We start from the raw sequence: 21,455 nt of genomic DNA, 5'->3' as shown, positions 1-21,455 counted from the left end.
TCGATTACGCGATAAGCCACACAAATCTGAAGGCTGTTGATTCAAATAAATACTTAGACATTACCACTACAAATAACCTAAATTGGAATGATCACATAGATACTGTTGTGGGTGGAGCAAACCAAAGAATGCGATTCATTGCCAAAACACTTCGAAGGTGCAACAGGTCTACTCAGGGGCGCTAACCGATTAAAAAAATACTGGTGGGGGGAGCATACTGGAGGGGTCTTGCCATGGGAAATTTTCTAGATTTTAGATAAAAAATAGTGAGTTTTAAAGTTTTTTAAGCATTTTAGAGTCATACGATAAACATTAGTTCCCCGAAAACTGGACTCTCGACAACTCGACACTCTGGGAAACTCGACACTCTGGGAAACTCGACAAACATGATTTTTGGCTTTGAAAAAAGAAACAAAACATAAACACACACAGTACTTTCGTAAAAAGCTAATTTAATTTACAGTAATAATCATGCTTACAGACTATTACAGAGCGGTGAATATATAGCTCTGAAAAGACCGAAATTATATTTACATATGTCTTAACTACGTATCATTCAAAGAATAAAACATAAAATATTGCTGTTGTAGAGTAATAGCACTTTGATTAATAAGTGAAATAGCTAATTTAAGCTTACTTCGAATAAGGCTCAGGGTACATTAAATAAAATCAATATCTCAAAGTTAATGCTTTAATACAGTACGCCTAATACTTTCAGTAAAAAAAGTATGTAAATAGTGGGTTTTAATTGTATCTTACACCCTAAAAATATTTAAGTATTTGAAAATAAGTATTACAGTACTATACCAATACAGTAATAAACTAGTTCTAATATTTCGAAAATGAAAATTTAACATTATGTATGTTAATTATCTATTTTATAAAGATTTTTAATAGTGCTCTAAATCCCATTATTAGGGCTAGAGTGTTATTAAAAAGGTGCAAACGTCGACCATCTGACGATTACTAAATATAAAGTCGTTCATGACTGGTCGGATAACCAATTGATCCAAAACATCTCGGTGGGCATGAAGAACAGTCAAGTTGTTCAGTCACTTCTGTCCTATTGTTGATCGGAGATGTGACTTCAGACATCTAAGGGCGCTAAATGAGCGTTCTGCTGTTGCTGTCGTGATTGGAACTACTTAGAGAAGCTTAATCCACTTCACTACTTTACATAACATTTCTCCAACTGCAAGCTTGTGTGTAAAGTACTTTCTTACACCACGCATGTTTTTGAGACCAGCTGTTTTTTATTAGAAATATCGGCTAACATATTCAAGTGTAAGCACAGTCTCTCAGTGTCTAGGTCATTTTTGAAAAGCGCAGTCGATTTTTCCAAATTTGTTTCACCTCTGTTTACTAAAAAGAAACACTTTTGTTCAACTGCAATGACCTGTGAGAGTCCAGTTGAAGCAAACCACTCACTAATGCAAGATCGCACCTTTTCACAAACTTCAATGTAAATAGTTTTGTAGTATTCCTTTGGGGTTTTGAAAGTGTGTGGTGAGCTGGCTTCGTTGTTTCCATACTTATTTGGTGTACTTCGATTCCAAGGAAGCGAAGGATCATCAGCTCAAGAAGGCTTTTCTTTTAAACACAATTCCCAAAAGTGCTCAAAAATATCATGCCTTGCATTCAATATATAAATCTAGCCCTAACATATTTTTCTCCAGATCAGTAACACTTAGATGAGGGTATTGATTTTTTTCATTGAGATCCTCTGCTGGGGTCATTGCATGGCAATAAAGACGTAAATATAAATAAGTGTTGAACTGTAACATTGACTCAAGGGAGCCTGCACATATGTAACCTGCCTTTGTTTTTCCCTCTGCAGAAAATGTTTCAAAAAACAAAGTTTTTCAATATTCTCAAGATATTAGAAGCTCACATAGTCCATCGAGTCGGGCAAAGGGGTTATAGACCAGCTTGGTTGCTGGCGCTCTCACGGCGTATGCTTCCGAAAAGGGCCCTCCTTTTGTTGGATTCCCTTACGGTGTTTATTAAGTCCTTGGCTAAAGCCATAATATCCCTCATAGATGTAAGACGGTGGAGACTGTCTACAACTGCCAAGTGTACACCGTGAGCAGTGCAGTGCACATAATGTGCTTTTGGTTGTATATCCAAAACTAACTTTTTTAGTCCTTTGAACTTACCTCTCATATTCGAGGCACCATCATAGCACTGTTGTCTTTTAAGTTGTCTATTGACAAATCAAGATGAGCAAAAACGTATTTTAAAATACTAAACAGAGTTTGTGAATCAGTGTTGGAGGTCTTGTATAAGCCAACAAAGTCTTCGTTGATGATTCAGGAATCATCGACAGTATGAATACAAAATGACACTTGTTCGTGAATTGAAGAATCACTTTTTTCGTCAACAATAATAGAAAAATGTTCAGTCTTTTTGATCGAAGACAATACCTTTCTCAACACAGACATTCCTGGTAGATCAATGATCTCGTTTTGAATATCGTGGGACATCCACTTATACTCCGAATGCCCTAACCAATCTTTAAACTCTGGTATGTCATTCTTTTGGAGTTCCAACAATTGAAAAAAAATTGAATTTACATCTTTGTGCTCTCTAATTCCTAGTCCTTGTTGACAGAAATTGTACGGTAGTATAAAATTGTCTCAAGAGCTGAACAACCTTACCGCATATCACTAACGGCTTATTCAACTGGGAGGCCACACTTCAGTTAGTGATAGAATTTCATTTTAGAGCACCACCTTTATGCGTAAACGTATTTTCATGAAGACGGAATTTTTCCAAAGCCTTTTTCCAGTTAGAAAACCCTACGGAAGTAAATGCATCTTCTTTTTTGGAACAAGATTGTAATAGATTTTTAGCATCTGCCTCTTCGCAGGTTTCGCAAAAAAAACGTTTTCGGTAGATGCTTCATATTCTAGCCATGTGTATTTGACCAACCAAGACTTCTGAAATGATCTTCCCCTACCGAATTGTCCAGGCTTCGGCAGTGAACAGTTGTCACCTGAAGATGACAAAGCAACTGACGACACAATAATTTTTGAAGTTGACTTGCAGTATCATCAACTTCCAAGTGCGCCTTTTTGGTAAAAAATTTATCCATTGCCAACTTAATTCCCAATACATTAAGAGACTAAAGTAGACACCTAAAATATAATCATATAAAATAGTCCACTAGACACTAAAGTCAGAACAGTAAACACGTCTGCATCATCCACTGAGTGAAACTATCCACACTGAATGCTTGCGACAGCAGGATGGGCTTTATATAGCCGCAGCATCGTAATGTCTCAAAGTGTCAAGGCAACACAAGGTGGAGAGTTCCAGGCACTTCTGCACCAATCCTTTTGATGTCGCCGCAGCCGCAGCGCTGGCTCATTTGTCACTCATTTTTCAATGAAAATAGTTATGTAGTAAATTGAACTAGAGGAAATTTCTAATAATTTATGTGGTAATTTTTTTAAAATGTAATTTTGGTGTATGAGCACCGGAAAGTCTACTACAATGAGCGTTTTAGCCAAGAAGCTCATTTCCACACCACCAATGAGATAGTGTAGGTGGCGTGTTTTTGTTTTTTTCTTGTGTCCCCAGGCATAAACCACGTGAAATGCACCATTATGAAATTTAGCAAATTCTCCTTCACTCTCATATTTTTTATGGACTGGGTTTTGCGAGTTTGGTTGTTTGCGGGAGGAGACCAAATAGAGAAGTCATCGGTCTCATCTGAGTAAGGAAGAATGGGAAAGGAATTCAGCCAGATGATAATGTACCTGTTAACTGCCAACATCCATACTTTTAAAACAAAAGCACTGCTACTCTAACCTGCAGTGGTGACATGAAAGATTACAGCCTTTTTGTGACGCAATGTGTGAGAGCAATACTGTTTTTCTTCTATTTATAAAGAGATCAACAGTTGTTCTTCAGTACCATACCATCCAGGAAAACACAAAGGTTAAAGTATATCTAACTCAATTTCTTGAAAAAAATTTATCTGGTGGAGTATAATGTTTTGCCTTGAAGGCCTCGGAACAAATATTCTTTACAAAAATTGCTGTAGCAGACTTTACAGTACACTTTCAATAACATATTCCCTACAATTCAGAATCCAACCACAGGACTCTCACTGGTAGTGGAGGCAATCAAAATATTGTCACCACATACCTTGAGGAGTTGTGCCTTTGCCAGTTTTATGTGTGGACAGTAATCACATTCAGTTTTGGCCATCAGCTCATCCAGAGAAAACTGTCACGCTTCAGGAAATTGCTCAAGTTAAGAGTAAATATACTGCAATGCAGTATCGATCTCATTAGGATATGGATTTTTTTCAAGTTTTTCCTAAGGAAAACTGCCAAACAGCCATATGTTTTCAGAAATGATTTTATTTAGAAAATCTGTTTCGGTAACTGAGTTGTGGTCAAATATCCAAAGTAGACACTTCTAAAACAAATACACGGAATCCAGAAATTAATAGCTCCATTTGTGCAAGTATCAATATATCACATGGAGTGCATAGGGGCCTGAAGATAGCGTTATTGAGATGCCGAAACTGATTGTGTAAATAAGACAACTTCTTAAAATATACGGCCTGTTTGGCGATTTTCCTAGGTAATTATTTGACAAGCCACTGTCCCTTATCCACAATGGATCAACAGGTATCGTTTTTTAGTACCTCCAGTCGGTGGCACTTGGTTCAAATTTTTTCATGTACGAGTTCTGATACTAACCATCAGCTGCAACCAAATAACTAACACGCCCAAGAGGCCCAACAATTGCTCAACCCGAATCATCATTACAACCTCTAGCAAGTTCTGAAATGCTGGTTTTCATTGATATTTTACACACACTATACACAATATTATGAACACATAAGCATGCATGTTTTTGTTGCACTACAAACTTTGCTGATATCTCATTAGCCCACAGAAAACAATGATCTCTCAATGACAAAGGTGGGACAGTGGATCGCAGTTGTGGATGGGAATGTGCGAAATCGCTTCCTCTGCACAAAGACACAGAAATTAATTTCTGATTATTATAGTGTTTTTTAAACATACACAGTGAACCACTACCAATCTCAGTCCCTCCAATGTTTGCCTTCTTATATACGCCTGTTTGGCTGAGTGGTAATGTGTGTGCCTATCATGCAGCAGGTCCCAGTTCTATTCCTGGATAGGTTGGAGATTTTCTCCATTCATGGACTGAGTGTTATCATCCTCTCATCATCACTGACATGACATTCACCCAATGTGGCATCACCTGAAATGAGACTTGCAAACCAGCAGTTGAACTTCTCCAGATGGGGTCACCCAGCCAACAATGCCAAATGATCATCTTTTTTTGCCTTCTTCTCCTTTCTTTGAACACTTGACTTACAAAATGTCTCCAATCCATTTTCCTTCATTTCAATCATGTGACTTCCTGGCAAGGGATTTCCACAAACAAAACAGTTAACTTCCCTAGAAGCCATGACTCCAAAACAACAAACTCGTCCTGATGATTCAGGGCTTTGTCAGAAAGTATTCCATATGAGGACAGGCCACAAAGCCTAGGCAGTGCATTCCTTTATATCTGCAGCAAAAAAATGTTATGACTTAATTTATTGGAAAATTTATCTCACTTAACTTATTACATAAAAACTAACAACTAGTTTCATTGTAAAATGAGTCAGTGAGGAGATATTGTCAAAAACTGTTTGGGTGGCAAGGTAGTTGGGGTCCCTTAACCACTTTTCAAAATTCCTGGAAAACTTTACAGCTAACTCTCCTTTTTGAGCAACAAATAATTGTGCTACAACCTTAATACATGAGAAAAACTTTTTTTGTGTGATTATGGGAAGTGCCCTTGTAAGATGTACCATAATTACATTTTGCTTTATTACCTTTTGAAGAATTTCCTCTATATTTCTTATTCTGTGCATTTGCTTTATGCGTATTTTCTCCTTTTTTTGGGTTGACAACATAAATTAATTTCTGTTGGACAACTTTCACATCATCCTTTTTATGAGAAGACATAAATTACAGGCCAGTTTCTCTGCTACCAGCATTTCAAAATGTATTTGAGAAGGTAATATGTAACAGTTTTTCTGCATCTCACTACATATAATTTGTTCTTAAACCAGTGGGTTGGCTTCAGGGAAGGAGTATCATCAGAAAATTCAGTTTATTATTTTTTGCCAGAGCCACTTACAACACTAAATGATGAGCACAATAAATCTCTTCTTTGAGCTAATGCTTGATAGTGTGGAACATGTTACACTTTTGAATTAGCTGAAGCATTATAAAATTAAGAAAAAATTCACCAACTGATCATTTTATACCTACCAAATATGAAGCACATGATTTTCCTCACAGTGCAAGCGCAGCAACAGATTTGAATCTGACAACCATTTCATAAAGTGCAAGATGTTTGTATTAAAGTTTGTCAACAATCTTCCACTAAATAACATGGATGACTCAGGTTTTTTTAGACTGACACATGAAAAGTGCCACTGTGAAATATGCTAAGAATAATGTAAATGATTTAGCAAACAGTGTAGAATGTACCATCATTTATAGCTTACACAGAATAAATTTGTCGCTTAACTATATTAAACAACACACATACAGACTGAACACAAACACACTTAAAAAATAATTATTTTCATTGTACTGTGGATAAACAATGAGCAAAGTGGATCATGATCATAAATTGTTACGACTGATGTTATGTGCTAAGCTTTTTGGGGACTACCATTTAGCAAAAGCTGTTCTAAGTGACTAACACTAATCTCTACAGTCTAAAATACAACTTGGTTATTTTACTTATTCTCACTCTACTATTGCATTGGTATCATATTTTGGATCAATTCTACATTCACAAAGAATCTTTTTGGGTTTAATATGTCAGTGACGACATGGTCATTAGAGATGGAGCATTTGCTCCGATTGAAGAAGGGAATCGGCTGTGCTTTTTCAAAGGAACCACTTGCCTTAAGTGATTTAGGGAAATCACAGAAAACCTAAATCCAGATGGCTGGGCATAGATTTCAACTGTTGTCTTCCCAAGTATGGCTCCAGTGGGCCATGCTGCTCTGCATATTTGCCCACTACCCCTTTCTTAATCATTATGCATAAAGGTATGCATTTTCTGCAGGATCCATTTTTCAACAGTCCTCTTCCTCACTTAGTAGTTCCCTACAATGGTTAAGAGGCACTCACAGAAATGCGCTATTTAATTTTACATACTATCACAAACATTTTAATTTGTACCAGCCTTCAGTGAATGAACTAGTGACTAACTTTATGACCAAATAACTTTGGCTCAGATGGTTCCACAGAACCTGGGTTTAAAGAATATATGAATATCTGAAGAATGAATTTGGTATAATGTACCGGGTGATCAAAAAGTCAGTATAAATTTGGAAACTTAATAAATCACAGAATAATGTAGATGGAGAGGTACAAATTGACACACACGCTTGAAATGACATTGTGGGGCGGCGAAGAAGTCGTCGAATGAGTTGTTTGAATGTTCATTTCACGTAACAGACTATTGCCGATGCAACATATGTGGGACGGCGAAGAAGTCGTTGTTTAATGTTGAATGAAAGTTGAACATTGCCACCTTAAATCACGCGAGCCTGGCAACTAATTTGGTGGCCAGTCAGAAAGCGAAGGGAAACTTACTGACCTTAGTTCCCAGTCTGCACGGCCACATTCCTGTACAGCCCAGCTAAACGAAAAATATCCATAGTTCTTCACGGGATTAGGGCTGCTTCAATAAAATTTAAAGTTCCAAACAAGATTTTATTATCTTAAAGGCTCACACAAATTACTCGAAACTTCTGAAAATGCTAAAGACATTAAATATTGTTAATTCAGCCAATCGTTTAATAGTTCAGAGGCGACTTCTACAGCAAGTTCCTCCCGAATAGTTCATTACTCTAACTAACGGTGCTCTATTAATAGTTCGCAATAATGTTAAAAAAAAAAAATTAATGCTCGCCTTAAAAGTGGAGTTAGTCACCACTTGCCACGCGGAATTATACTTCACACGGACGGCACAATAACAGTTTGTTACCGAAGTCTAAACGATCCAGGACGGTGTACAGTCCTCGCGATTTTCAATGTCCGTTTACATTGCTAAGTCCGCGCATGTCACAGCCCGCTATGACGTCACCCGAGGCGAGGCGCGATCGGACGTTAAGCTCGCGTGGACTAGGCGTTGGTCTAATGCGGAGTGAGCTTACTACTGCCTCTGCCGCTCTTTTTATATAGCTCCGGCGCGTACCGCCAAGAGAGCATCTGTTCTTTCCATTCCTATGCAGATGCCTGCAGCCTCCAAATGATCGCTATCTCAGGCACATAATCTTAAATATCACATTTAATAATAGCTTTACAAACTTCTCAATTTTTGTATACATACATCTGAGCAGTACAGAAGCACGTAGAAAATCTCAGCCCGCTAAAATTAAAACTTTACTCTCTAGAATTTTTACAATGGAACTAACGGTAGATTGTTACCTCTGAACCATAGCTTTATCAAGACTTGTATCAGCTGTTAATTATGCTACAAGACTAAAACTTGGTGTAGCTTTGTTAATTGTCCTATCTGATCATTGGTCTTAAATAATTTGTTTTATCATTAAAATTTAAAGTACTTAATCTATAATGCTTATGTACATTTTACTCACAAAAGTAGTTTTTACTAAATTACTAAAAAACTAGAAGAGGTAACTGATTGTGGTATTTCCATTATTATTATTAGGGTGAACTGAAGCATCCTACCAATTTTCAATATTGTAGCTCTATTATTTCGCGCCTCTGATTTTTCCGAAAAACGCGGATTCTGGAGTCAATTTTAGTTTTATGGTTTTGGAAACCAGCACCACTCATTAATGACTTCTTACTGCACCTTCTCACCAAATTTTGGCTTCCTAGCGTCATTATTTAGCGCCTCCTATTTTTCTTTCAAAACGTGAATTTTACGTAAACTACTAATTTTATAACATTAAGATTTGTTACCTGAAACATTATTACATAGAACTATACTTTAACAAAGTTTTACACACAAATCTTAATTTTTACTTTTATGTTAAATGTGGTGCAATACTATATGCAGGCGCGTTACGATGACGTGACGCTACTAGCAGTGAACTAGGGTAAGTCCCGTGCACTCGCTCGCCTCTGTATCTTATACATGATACAGCGCTTGCTTTGCTTCAACATGGGTTTTTGTTAGAACCAAAAAAATACAAAAGTTCAAAAAATGTTTGACAGATGGCGTTTCATCTGATCAGAATAGCAATAATTAGCATAACCAAGTAAGACAAAGCAAAGATGATGTTCTTTACAGGAAATGCTCAATATGTCCACCATCACTCCTCAAAAACAGCTGTAGCCGAGGAATAATGTTGTGAACAGCACTGTAAAGCATGTCCGGAATTATGGTGAGGAATTGACATCGGATGTTGTCTTTCAGCATCCCTAGAGATGTTGGTCGATCACGATACACTTGAAACATCAGGTAAACCCAAAGCCAATAATCGCACGGACTACGGTCTGGGCCAAGCATGACGAAAGTTGCAGCTGAGCATGCGATCATCACCAAACGCAAGGGATCTTTCACGCGTCTAGCAATATGGTGTGGAGCGCCACCCTGCATAAACATCGTACGTTCCAGCAGGTGTTTATCAGCCAGGCGGGGGATGCTGCGATTCTGTAACATATCAGCATACCTCTCACCCATCACGGTAGTAATTACAAAACCAGAATCATGTGCCATCTGTCGGACATTTTGTGAACTTAGTTTTTTTTTCTTTGTTCTAATAAAACCCCATGTCATTCCAAGCATGTGTGTCAATTTTTACCCCTCTATCTACATTATTCCATGGTTTATTAAATTTTCAAATTTACACAGACTTTTTGATCACCCGGTACATGTTGTTTCTCCTATGAGACAAACGTGTACACAACCAGGTGCTGCTTTCAAGGATCTATCTGAATTTGTGAAACAATTTATCATTGATGATTAAATGTGGACCCCCCCTTTCCATACCAGTGTCACAATCAAAGGAGGGAATTTTTCCTATCAGCAGTGCATTAGGTCGTCTAATAGAAGAGACTCTCTCTCTCTCTCTCTCTCTCTCATTTGCTGCAGTTCCACACACGAAATGTTACATCAAAAACCAATATAAGATTGACTTCTCTTTCATAAAGTAAGAGTTCGCTCCAATTTGTCCTGTGGAAACTTTTCAGCAATCTTTGAATAAGTCCTTGCCAGTTCAATTTTATGACTCCTGATCTCTTCACTTTCTGATGCACACACTATCTGCAGTACCAGAAGTCAGACAGACATTGACAAGATAGAATGCCATTACTAAGCTTGAGTTGCAGCCGACATAAATCAACTTCAGAATCAGAAGTAATGTCACTCACTATCCTCGAGTGTAAAAGGGTATGTCATCTTTCCATTTATATAACTGTCAACTGACAGACTCCACACTTTGGGTCATTCGTGTTTATTATTATTTTTTGACATTTTTGGTAGCTCCTATAATGGTTACAAGATTTTTATGCATTGTATACTAGTTTAGGAAGACAGACATCTATGATCATGATGATCACATATATCAAAGCTGGTCATAAAATAAATAAAATGTTTTTGTGATCAAAGACTTTAATTACACCAATGGTAATAACAACAAACACACAGCACTCCACTCTCAACCACCATACTGTGTGTGCACATGGGCAGCTGCAGGCTCATACATGTGAGCACACACGGAATGTTACACGACCATAGTAGTGAACTGGAAACTAGAGTCCTTCTGGTTAGTGTCTTTCGTAGGTCATTAGAGGAGGGGGGGGGGGGGGGGGGGGGAGGAAGCACAGGTATGCAGTATGTACTTATTCAGAGTTTGATTTTACTTGTATTGGACAATCTGTTAAGACGATATAATTTCTAACACCAGACGTAAGGCTATGTACCCATGATACAAACATTGAACACTGACTTTCAATTTTTCCTATAAAAATTTATAGAACTCTTCTACAAGATATACGAAATAGGGGCCATCACATGGACACACTTAACTGCATGATTTAGGACGAGTCGGGTAGTTCTGTAAGGGTCATTCCATGTGAGTTCAACCAGGGTCTCCAGCTCATGGTCTCAGATTTGACTGAAATTCAGTACACTAATTCTACCATGTGTAGAACACTTGTGTATAATGTATTAGTTTCCCCTGCCAATTAGTTACAGAATTATGACTTGTGAAAGAAGGTGGTGTGACCTGGAAATTGCAACCTGCATCTGGCAATGTATCTTCAGACCCAACTTCAGGTCTTAATAACTTTGGAACTATTCCACAGAGTCCAGTGAAATTTTTACCATGCAGTAACATCCATTTACAGAACACACTCCATTAATCAAAACAGCAACTACATATTCCTGAGGGAAAATAAAAAATCCAAATTGTGAATAAAAAATGTAATACGTTAAAAGGCACATATTGTAGGTGCCCTCTATGCCAAATATAATTCACTCAAAAAGGGTATAATTTTTTTGTGGTGAGCTTAATGTGGCCTAAACACACACAGAACTCATCATGCCCATATCAGTCACAAAGACTGAGTTACATAAACATGAAAATACAAAAATTTGAAAAACTACCTGAAAAATGTGGATTTTCGAAGTGTGGTAGCACAAAAGGGACAAGTTCTATCCAAGCCAAATTTCACACACTGCCTAAGTAGACCATAATGATATATATTGCAAAATTTCAGCATGTTATTGCAAGACATTTGTGTAAAATGTAAGTTAACAGATGTATTTGGTGATATGGCCTTTGTTCCACAACACAATTTTGTAAAAACACATTTTAAACTGTTGTGCCTCTTCTTATCCTCTCCCACAACTGTGTAATCACTAAGCAAGAACATATAGACAGGTTAACACAACCTATCGTTAATGTTTACTGCACCTTGACTGCTAAAAACCAGTCGATTGTGCTTCGAACAGAAGTTCTTCCACACTTTAGCTACTATACTATGTACATTGAGCGGCAAATTGTACTGTGTTCCTGACACTGTCGTAGAAACTGGAACTGTCACAAGAATATGTTCAAAAGGAATCCAACACCTGTCTGCTAACGTGGCCAATGAAATGATCTTTCTGGTGTCATGAAGTTCACAAATACATCACCTTCTGCTTCTGCAACACATCCTTAGTACCATTTGTCATTATGAACAGCAATAACATAGTGACCTGGTTGTATGTTGCTGCTTTTGCTTCTGAATCCTGAGTCAGACACACTGTGAAGACACACGTTGTGCATCAACCTATAGTTATAACCAGACAGTCTGCTCATCCGCACATTGTCAGAGTCTGCTGGAGAGAAGTGATGATGGTTCCTTGTGCCAGCAACAGTTTTAACATGTTCTAGTCTGCTTTTTTCTCTAACAAATTTTGAGATCTCAAGGGTAAGTAAAGACATAAAATTAAAAACTGTAAGGATTTCCATATTTCTCTGTTTGAACAAAAATCTTGAGTAGTAACGTCAGCATCTTTTTTAACAAATTGTTTGTAGATGGAGAACACAAGCCGAATGGTGTATTTCATTAAGACCACTGTTGTTGTTTTATTTCAATAAAACTAAACACATTTTGTGACAAAAATACGCATTTCTTTGGAGTCCCAACACAGATTTAAAACACCTTCAATGATTTCAGAAATAACCTCAGAAAAAAGTTGCCATCTTGAAAGAAATGTGTAAAGCCAGGAAGAATTGTGTAAACAATACTATAGGTGACCACAAATAAAATGTTGCTTCTACTATGTATGTTATTGTCCATTATTTTACAAGTATTGGGTGATTCTTCTTTTGAGAAATACATATGTACGTAGCGTACGATCTGCCAGTGACTGACACTTTTCTTCTTCATCCATATTTCTAATACATAAATTATTTCCCAAGCGCCAAAATGTACTAGAACAAGTAAAATGTCTATAAAACGCTGCACTATACTATGTACTTGCAGTGAGACAGTCGCAATTCCGGAAATCCATTGCCCATGGCATCCAGCCTGCCGAGGAGCAGGGGTCCTTGGATATGCCACAGAAATCTGCCGCATTACGCCACACACTAACAGATCCATCCTGCAGGCAGGTCGGTGAGCTAGATTGGCAGAGCTTGCAAATTATTCGAAAACGAAGGTGGGTTTCAGATTAGCAGGAGCAATCAGTTAGAGATACACACAGAAATGGCCATTGTGGAAGTCCACTCATGTGGCTTGCTGTTCACATGCCACAGATGCTGTGTTGATGAAATGAGATTGCATTGATCAATCCATGCAACAATAACTTGTGCAAATGCTCTGAGAATCAATACTAATGAGGATAGGTTGCAAACTCACCGTAAAAAACCACCGCACGCGCGCGCACCCACTCCTCATGGCACCCTGCCTCTCGCCGACAACTGCTAGGCTAGGGAGCAAGAACTGGTGGCAGCACTGACTGCAAGCTGAGGGGAATTGCAGTAAGAATAAGGAAGTATGGAAGCAGTACACGTACTCGGCTGTGCTCAACCAGTGGTGGTGCATGACATCACGGTAAACTATTTCATCTACTGAGACAAAAACGAGATTTTCCAGTGCTTTTTCAAATTTCACTGACATTTCCCTCACACATTTGAAATGCCCTGATTTCCAGAACTTGTGGCAACCCTGTATGTACACATAGCAACAGTGCTTGTGAATAGTAGCATAAAGAAATAACATGGAGCTAATTTAGAAAGGAACGGAAGAAAATTTGTATCAGTCCGTGCACAGGCAAGTCTTGAAACAATTTGTATATCAACATTGTGTTATTACGGCTTGCTTTTATTTACTGTGGGTCAAGAGGTGCCAAGGTTTCCTGAAATCTTTGGCTGCACCTACTGATGTGCGCCACATAATACATACCAAATCAGACAGTTGCCAGCACCATCTCACACCTCAACACATTTCCCCCCTTTTCTCTGTACAGCTACAGATGCTTGCACTTCAGTTCCAGATCAAGGCACTATCTAAACTCCCTTAGAACAGTATGACAATTATACGGGCCACATTGTAGTAACAGTAATAAAACTTTTCTTTTTTTAAGCAGATGCATTAAAAAATTGACTTAAATGTCTTTTCTTCCATATAGTTTACAGCAATTTCTTAAATAATAAATATTAATAGAATAATACTTTTTACCTTATGACCTCTGGCCATAGCACATCATTAAGTGCTTTTCATGTGTCTGGAGTTATATCAGACAACGGTGATGCGGTAACTCCTGTGGCAAATTTTAAACTTTTCAGGGAGCCAAAGACCTGCTGAAAAACCTGAGAGCAGCTGCAAGACATTTCTCAGTACAAACTCTCTTCCTCTCAAGTGTACCACTTCAGCTGATTTTGCTCATGACAATGTCTACCAATGTTTACACTATCCATTCTTAAATAGCTTCGATTGGCATCTGGGTAATTGTCTCGCAAGCTCTTAAAGTAGAACAATTGGAGCAGTATCTATGCTGCTTCTTATTTATGTCCATGTCCATAACTGCAATAGCTCCTGTTCAAGTGATAACAACAGGCATTCGATTCACTTTAGGACTAATCATGGCTGTAATTAAGGTACTCAACACTCAGGATTTTAGAACTGATGAAACACCGCATGCCAAGACTGGTCAAATATACCTGTACACAAATTTCACCGTTTACACACAGGCACTTGTGCACAGCACTCCTGAATGCTGGCTTGCTCGTCCAAGAACACGTCCCTTAGTCTCTATCCACACACCTCAGCACTATGATTGTGTGTGCATGCACATCTGCCCCATTCTGTTGCACGGTTGAAACTGTACATCTTAGGGCATCTAACATGAAGCAAATGATCAGTAAGGGTGCAATGCTTTATGGTTTCAGTGTGTATTTAATTAAAAGGGTAATATATTTGCATTTGGAGTCAATTATCAATTGAGTTATGGTGAATAAATTATCTTTCTCGCTTTTCTTATGTGCGGTAACGGAAATACCTGTAACTATTGACCACAGTCTTCTGTTATTTAATGTCTCTTGCTGCACTGCAATGGTTTCTGATAAATTTTGCGATGATACCAATCCATGAAAAATGAACTCAAAGCAGTGAAATTTACCATTCATTGCTAAAGTAGTAAGATTCACTGACCTCATACAAGATTTGTAATGTTGTGATTGCAGTTGGGTTTAATGACTGATTCATGCATATTGTTCTTTATACTATTTGTATTGTTTACCACACCACTGACAACACTAACTAAAATGCAACACAGTACCTTCAACTTGTCAGCAACTTCATTAAGATGATCAAACCACCACGAGCAAAGTTGATATTTTCCTCTTAACTGCCATCCATCATTTTATAGAATCCTTCCCACTTTTAATAATTTTGAATTTTCAAGTTAAGTTTCACAAAACTAAGTTTTCATGTTGCTTGCTTGAACGCCACTGCCCAGATACTTTTATCACATAGTATATTTATTGTAGCTGTAATAACATTAATGAACTACAAACATGTAATTAGAAGTGCCACCTAATGTCAATTATAGAAAAAAATTATATCTTCAAAAATAATCACTGGCATTTTAGACAACAATTATATGAAGTAGAACTTGTTACAATTTTAGAAGGAATTACGGAAGATTTACCAAGAACACCATCACTGAAATAATTTCAACAAAACTTCGATTTCCATGAACAAATTTGCCCAAAGAACTTAGTGAATTTATGGACACTTCAGAATTCCTTGCAGATTAAAATAGTGCCAGACAGGGACTTGAACCCTGGACCATTGACTTTCACAAGCAAATTATATCAGTTTCAGTTTAGTGTTTACTGATTACATTCTCACGTAGTCTCAGAAAAAAAAGGACAAAACAGGAGGTTAGGATAAGGAAGTTGACAAAAAAAAATAATCAAGAAAAAAGTTTTGTTCAGGACACAATCACTTTAGTGTCATTTCACAATACAAACTTTACAAGTCTCAACCAGTATTATCCATCACATTGCTACCCAAAACCATCTTACATTTATAAGATTTATCACAAGAGTAATGTATAACATTCTCATCAATTCACACCAATTCTAACATTTGCAATGAAAGTCTTTCTTATTAAATCAGTTTAAGTCAGTTCATCAGAACTGCATTGACTTATATGACAATAACTAAAAGTCTTTTACAATTACGATGTTCATTACAAATACGTAAAAGCAGTGTGGATTATTTATTTGGAAGACTACCAGGGAAACACACAAACACACTGAATATGGGAATTTGTTTATCGTATTCCTAAATGGCATGTAATGACTCAGTCGCACAGTCAATTTGATGCTGGTAACACTGAAGTAATTAACCCAAAGATACACTCACTTAGGACTGGTGGTGGAGATGGGGTGGTAATAAACAGCATTATATGGTTCATCAACAATGTCTGCAATGTAAGTGAACTGGATGATTTTTGCCAGTCCTATCACTAAACTGTTGTTTTGGAAATAATTCAAACTCATTTTTTTTTAGTACTTACACAGTATTCTAATAACATCAATTTCATGAACAGTTCCCACACACTACAATTCTCTTTTCAGAGAGCTATCCTTGGCCTACCCAAATACTCACGCCCTCATCTATATTATGTCAAAATACAATTTTTTTTTCAGGACACAGTTCCTGCATTTTGATGTAGCATGTGTTCTTTTTTGACAGTCATGTAATGGTGATCCACAACCTTTAGTTAGAATTTAATTTGTTACTTAAATTCTTGTGCTGCAGTCGTTCTGGCAAGTATACACCAAAGGAAACATATTTTCACTGATTTCTTTGTGGGGAATATTCTAATGTTTTAATATAATGAAATGTTACTGCTCTTCCTATTTTAAGTGTTCTCTTTAAATCCTAGGTGATGCTTACACACACACACACACACACACACACACACACACACACACACACACACACTCTTCGAAACAACTAATTTCTTGGAAAAAATACCATCTATACCACACAAAATACAGGAAAGGATATACAAAGGAAGTGCAAACACACTATTTCATTCAGAAAGTCTGATTCTGAAAATATAACAGAGCTACACAATTTTTCCTACTTACGTAATTACAATTACATTACATCTGCAAAATATGAAAATCACCCAGTGTGCAGGGAACTTTTTCATTATTAGTCTGTATACTACAAATAATAACCAAAATAAACAGATAATTTGGTGAAATATTAATTTACATCCCCACCATTATCAATATTGCTGAACATGTCAAATACAAGAATTTCAGTGATTTCTTCTTTTTAAAAAAAAAATCTTGTGTGTGTGTGTGTGTGTGTGTGTGTGTGTGTGTGTGTGTGTGTGTGTGTGTGACCAAAGAGGAAAGGAAGTTACAAGAGATCACCAATTTATATATCATTACATTAGGTTGTCTTCCTACATTCATCAGTAAGTAATCAAATCTTGAAAGGTAATCAAATATATTACACACTTATCCAATGGAATTATAATGGAATTTTACACATTGCACATGCAATACTGAAATTTATTTGTTTAAAAACGTTTCCTGGCAATCGATCATGAATGCTTGTGTCAACTTAAGAGCTAGACAGCAGCACAATATGAGCTGCAACATTTTTGAACAACACAAAAAACCTACAATGAGAGACAAGAATGTATCCATCCAACCACCACAGTACTAACAGGTGGTGTTACACAATCAAGCTGTGTGTACTATTAAATGTAGCATGGAAGAAGAATGCATTACCATTATTTTCACAAGCCACTGTGTTACTCTGAATAATATATCTCCAAGTGCAGTCATAACAGCTTTACTCTCAATATTTGTTGGTAAATTTTAGTATTTTCCACTACAAATATTGTAATTAATGCCATTCACTATGATGCTTGACTCAGGTGACCACACAACAATATTGGTTGTTTTTATTATTTCAACTTTTGCTTTCGTACTTTCATTCCCTAATAAGATTCTCAAAGAAGTAGCAGTACCAAAACACCAGAAAATTTAAATGGCAGTAACAAAACTCTGATAATGCTTTACTCTGGTGTGTGAGAATGTTTTGGGTGTACAAATGATTCTTCGTGCAAAATCATCTGCTGTCATTGACTTTGAATCAGTCCCATTTTCCAATGAAATGATTTACTATGAATGTAATAGTAATTAAGAAACTATTTGCACACCTGTGAGTATTACACATGATCACTGAACGGTTTGCGACTACACCAAATAAATATATCAAGTCAGCAAAGTAACCAAATAACACACTGACAGTAACATACATGGAAAGATTTCACGTTTTGTTTAAAAAAAACAACTGTGTACCCTTGCAAATCAAACCACAAAAACCAAGTTCACTCATTATTAAGGGACATACAATACAAAATTACTTTCACTCTCTCACTCTCTCTCTCTGACCTGCGTGCACGCGCGCACACACGCACACACACACACACACACGCACACACGCACACACTTTTTTTAATGTTTCTTTATTTTTTTAACAAAAACTTATAAATGCTATAACATCAACAAAGTTATGTAACCTGTCCAATGTAATGAAATTAATGCTATGTGATTTTATCATGAATGTTATTCAGAGGGGTTTATCTTTTGTGCAGTTCTTAAACCACTCTATTGCTATTCCACCCAGACTTTTTCCAGATAACTAAGAAGCATGCTGTGACAATTATGTCACTACTTTAACCTAAAACAATTCATTCATAGATAGTTTTTGTGAAAATTCTGATGACATTTCAGGAAATCTGAAAACTTAACACACTGATATGACCAGATTTTGAGGCAAATCTAACATTCAATCTTTTCTTTGTCACAATGTCAAGTACAACTTTTTCACAGCAAATTTGACACTAATTACTTGTATCAATTTCTGAGATGAATGAAAATGTCAAACCTTTATTAATTTACTGCGCAGACAGATTTATAGAAGATGGTGTCACAGGAAAAAAAAACCTTGCAGGTGTTCCTAATGCTATTACCAAGAGCCTTGGTAATGTGCGCCAAAAACATAAAAACATTATAATCCTTAGGTAAATAAGTTTCAAGAGATCTATCTTAAGTTTGGTTACAGGGGAAGTAAAGGAGATACTGAAAGATAAGGATATCCCTTCCACAAGAAGGAAGTGCCCAATAATTACAATCAGAGATAGGAGACAATTCTTCCTGCATTTCAATCACAGTTGAGAACATTTGAGTAATATTTAAGTGGTGTGATAAATTCAAACTTTGATATTTGTGGCATCTTTATCATCTGATTTTATTGGTGGCGATCTTCATTGACTTACAGAGCAGAGAAGTGTCAACAGGCTATCTGTTTCAGGTTATACATGTGTACATTGTGTCACCAATTGTCTCTTGCAGTGCAGTTACAGACGCAAAAAACAATAAATAATCAGGCACACTGATGTCTATGACACTTAAAACAATAAGAAACCTCCAAATTGTTCTGTATTACGATGTGACATTGAATTCCATACAGAATATAGTGGGAAATAGTCTGGTACAGCTACAACAAAAGAAAACACTTATCATGCATTTAACTATGTTTCTGATGATGCACAACAGCTACTCAACTAACAGCAGACACTGCTGTGATGGAACAACTTCATCCTGTATGTATGGTGAAAATGGTCTTAGAATAATAGTGTACTCATGCTGCCCATGTCACTCTGTTCTTTCACAAATATTTCAAAATACTGGTATATGATTGTTACAGCAAGGAGGATACCAGTACCAGAACCAATAGCACCCAAGAAGTCTGCCAGAACAGAAAGTGCTCCTATGCAGAGACCACCGAAGGCTGCAGCAGTTGGTATGTAACGGTTCAACTCTCTAATCATGGAGTTGTCACGATGTCCACGCATTACCATTTGTTGCTCTTTAAGTTGCTTTGCCACCTGCAAGATAGGAAATATTCTTAGTTCAAGTGCATGTTTAAGTAGGTAAGAGAACAATTCAGGGGAAAGTGCTACTAGGGACACAAATGAAACTATGCAATGGTATATAGCCAGTGGGATTGCTATGATACTATTTCCAATTTTCCTTGAACGATTACCTCTCAACACCACTGCAATATCTCTAAAAGCATGTAGCAAAAACAGAAATTTTCAGGAGAAAAACTTGGTGCAAGTATGTACTGCCTGAACACACAAATTATGTAAAGGCATTGGATTACTGAGAAAATTATTATGCCAGCAACCATAGTTCTCATTTTTTAGTTCATCTCTCTAAGGATACTGTATAGTGTGTCTGGAAAGTTGGTACAGGTGACGTTAACTGTGAGGTAGTATAAATTCCACAGTGCTTTACATGGCACGGCTGTACTGGTGGAGGCAGGTCACTGCCTTCCTCCTATCTTTGAACTGACCGACTTAACCCTTTAACGCTCACAATACTCTATGTTCTGCGGTTGACGAATGTGGCTACTTATTTGAACAGTTCCACTACAGTTGAACCTCATCTACAATACTGCACCTGGAGAGGGAGAGGGAGAGGGAGAGGGAGAGGGAGGGAGAGGGAGAGGGAGAGGGAGAGGGAGAGGGAGAGGGAGAGGGAGAGGGAGAGGGAGAGGGAGAGGGAGAGGGAGAGGGAGAGGGAGAGGGAGAGGGAGAGGGAGAGGGAGAGGGAGAGGGAGAGGGAGAGGGAGAGGGAGAGGGAGAGGGAGAGGGAGAGGGAGAGGGAGAGGGAGAGGGAGAGGGAGAGGGAGAGGGAGAGGGAGAGGGAGAGGAGAGGGAGAGGGAGAGGGAGAGGGAGAGGGAGAGGGAGAGGGAGAGGGAGAGGGAGAGGGAGAGGGAGAGGGAGAGGGAGAGGGAGAGGGAGAGGGAGAGGGAGAGGGAGAGGGAGAGGGAGAGGGAGAGGGAGAGGGAGAGGGAGAGGGAGAGGGAGAGGGAGAGGGAGAGGGAGAGGGAGAGGGAGAGGGAGAGGGAGAGGGAGAGGGAGAGGGAGAGGGAGAGGGAGAGGGAGAGGGAGAGGGAGAGGGAGAGGGAGAGGGAGAGGGAGAGGGAGAGGGAGAGGGAGAGGGAGAGGGAGAGGAGAGGGAGAGGGAGAGGGAGAGGGAGAGGGAGAGGGAGAGGGAGAGGGAGAGGGAGAGGGAGAGGGAGAGGGAGAGGGAGAGGGAGAGGGAGAGGGAGAGGGAGAGGGAGAGGGAGAGGGAGAGGGAGAGGGAGAGGGAGAGGGAGAGGGAGAGGGAGAGGGAGAGGGAGAGGGAGAGGGAGAGGGAGAGGGAGAGGGAGAGGGAGAGGGAGAGGGAGAGGGAGAGGGAGAGGGAGAGGGAGAGGGAGAGGGAGAGGGAGAGGGGGGAGAGGGAGAGGGAGAGAGAGATGAATAAAATACATTCCATGACACTTCTTGTACCACTTCACCATCTTTCCCTTCACTTACAAACAAAAAAACT

The 21,455-nt window shown here is 38.2% G+C and overlaps 1 protein-coding gene across 1 annotated transcript in view; it reads right to left on the bottom strand.

Annotated features, from left to right (window-relative positions):
* Positions 1-17,333: 17,333 nt before the first annotated feature.
* LOC126299576 (protein transport protein Sec61 subunit alpha) overlaps positions 17,334-21,455 on the bottom strand; it is a 35,702-nt gene continuing 31,580 nt past the window's right edge. The window contains exon 9 of the mRNA XM_049991585.1: positions 17,334-19,959. Coding sequence (XP_049847542.1) covers positions 19,696-19,959 — 264 coding nt within the window. The 3' untranslated portion in view covers positions 17,334-19,695. The remainder of the gene's footprint in view (positions 19,960-21,455) is intronic.

The sequence above is a fragment of the Schistocerca gregaria genome, chromosome X, assembly GCF_023897955.1.
Source record: "Schistocerca gregaria isolate iqSchGreg1 chromosome X, iqSchGreg1.2, whole genome shotgun sequence".
Lineage (NCBI taxonomy): Eukaryota > Metazoa > Arthropoda > Insecta > Orthoptera > Acrididae > Schistocerca > Schistocerca gregaria.
This window is presented reverse-complemented; position numbering and strand designations above follow the sequence as displayed.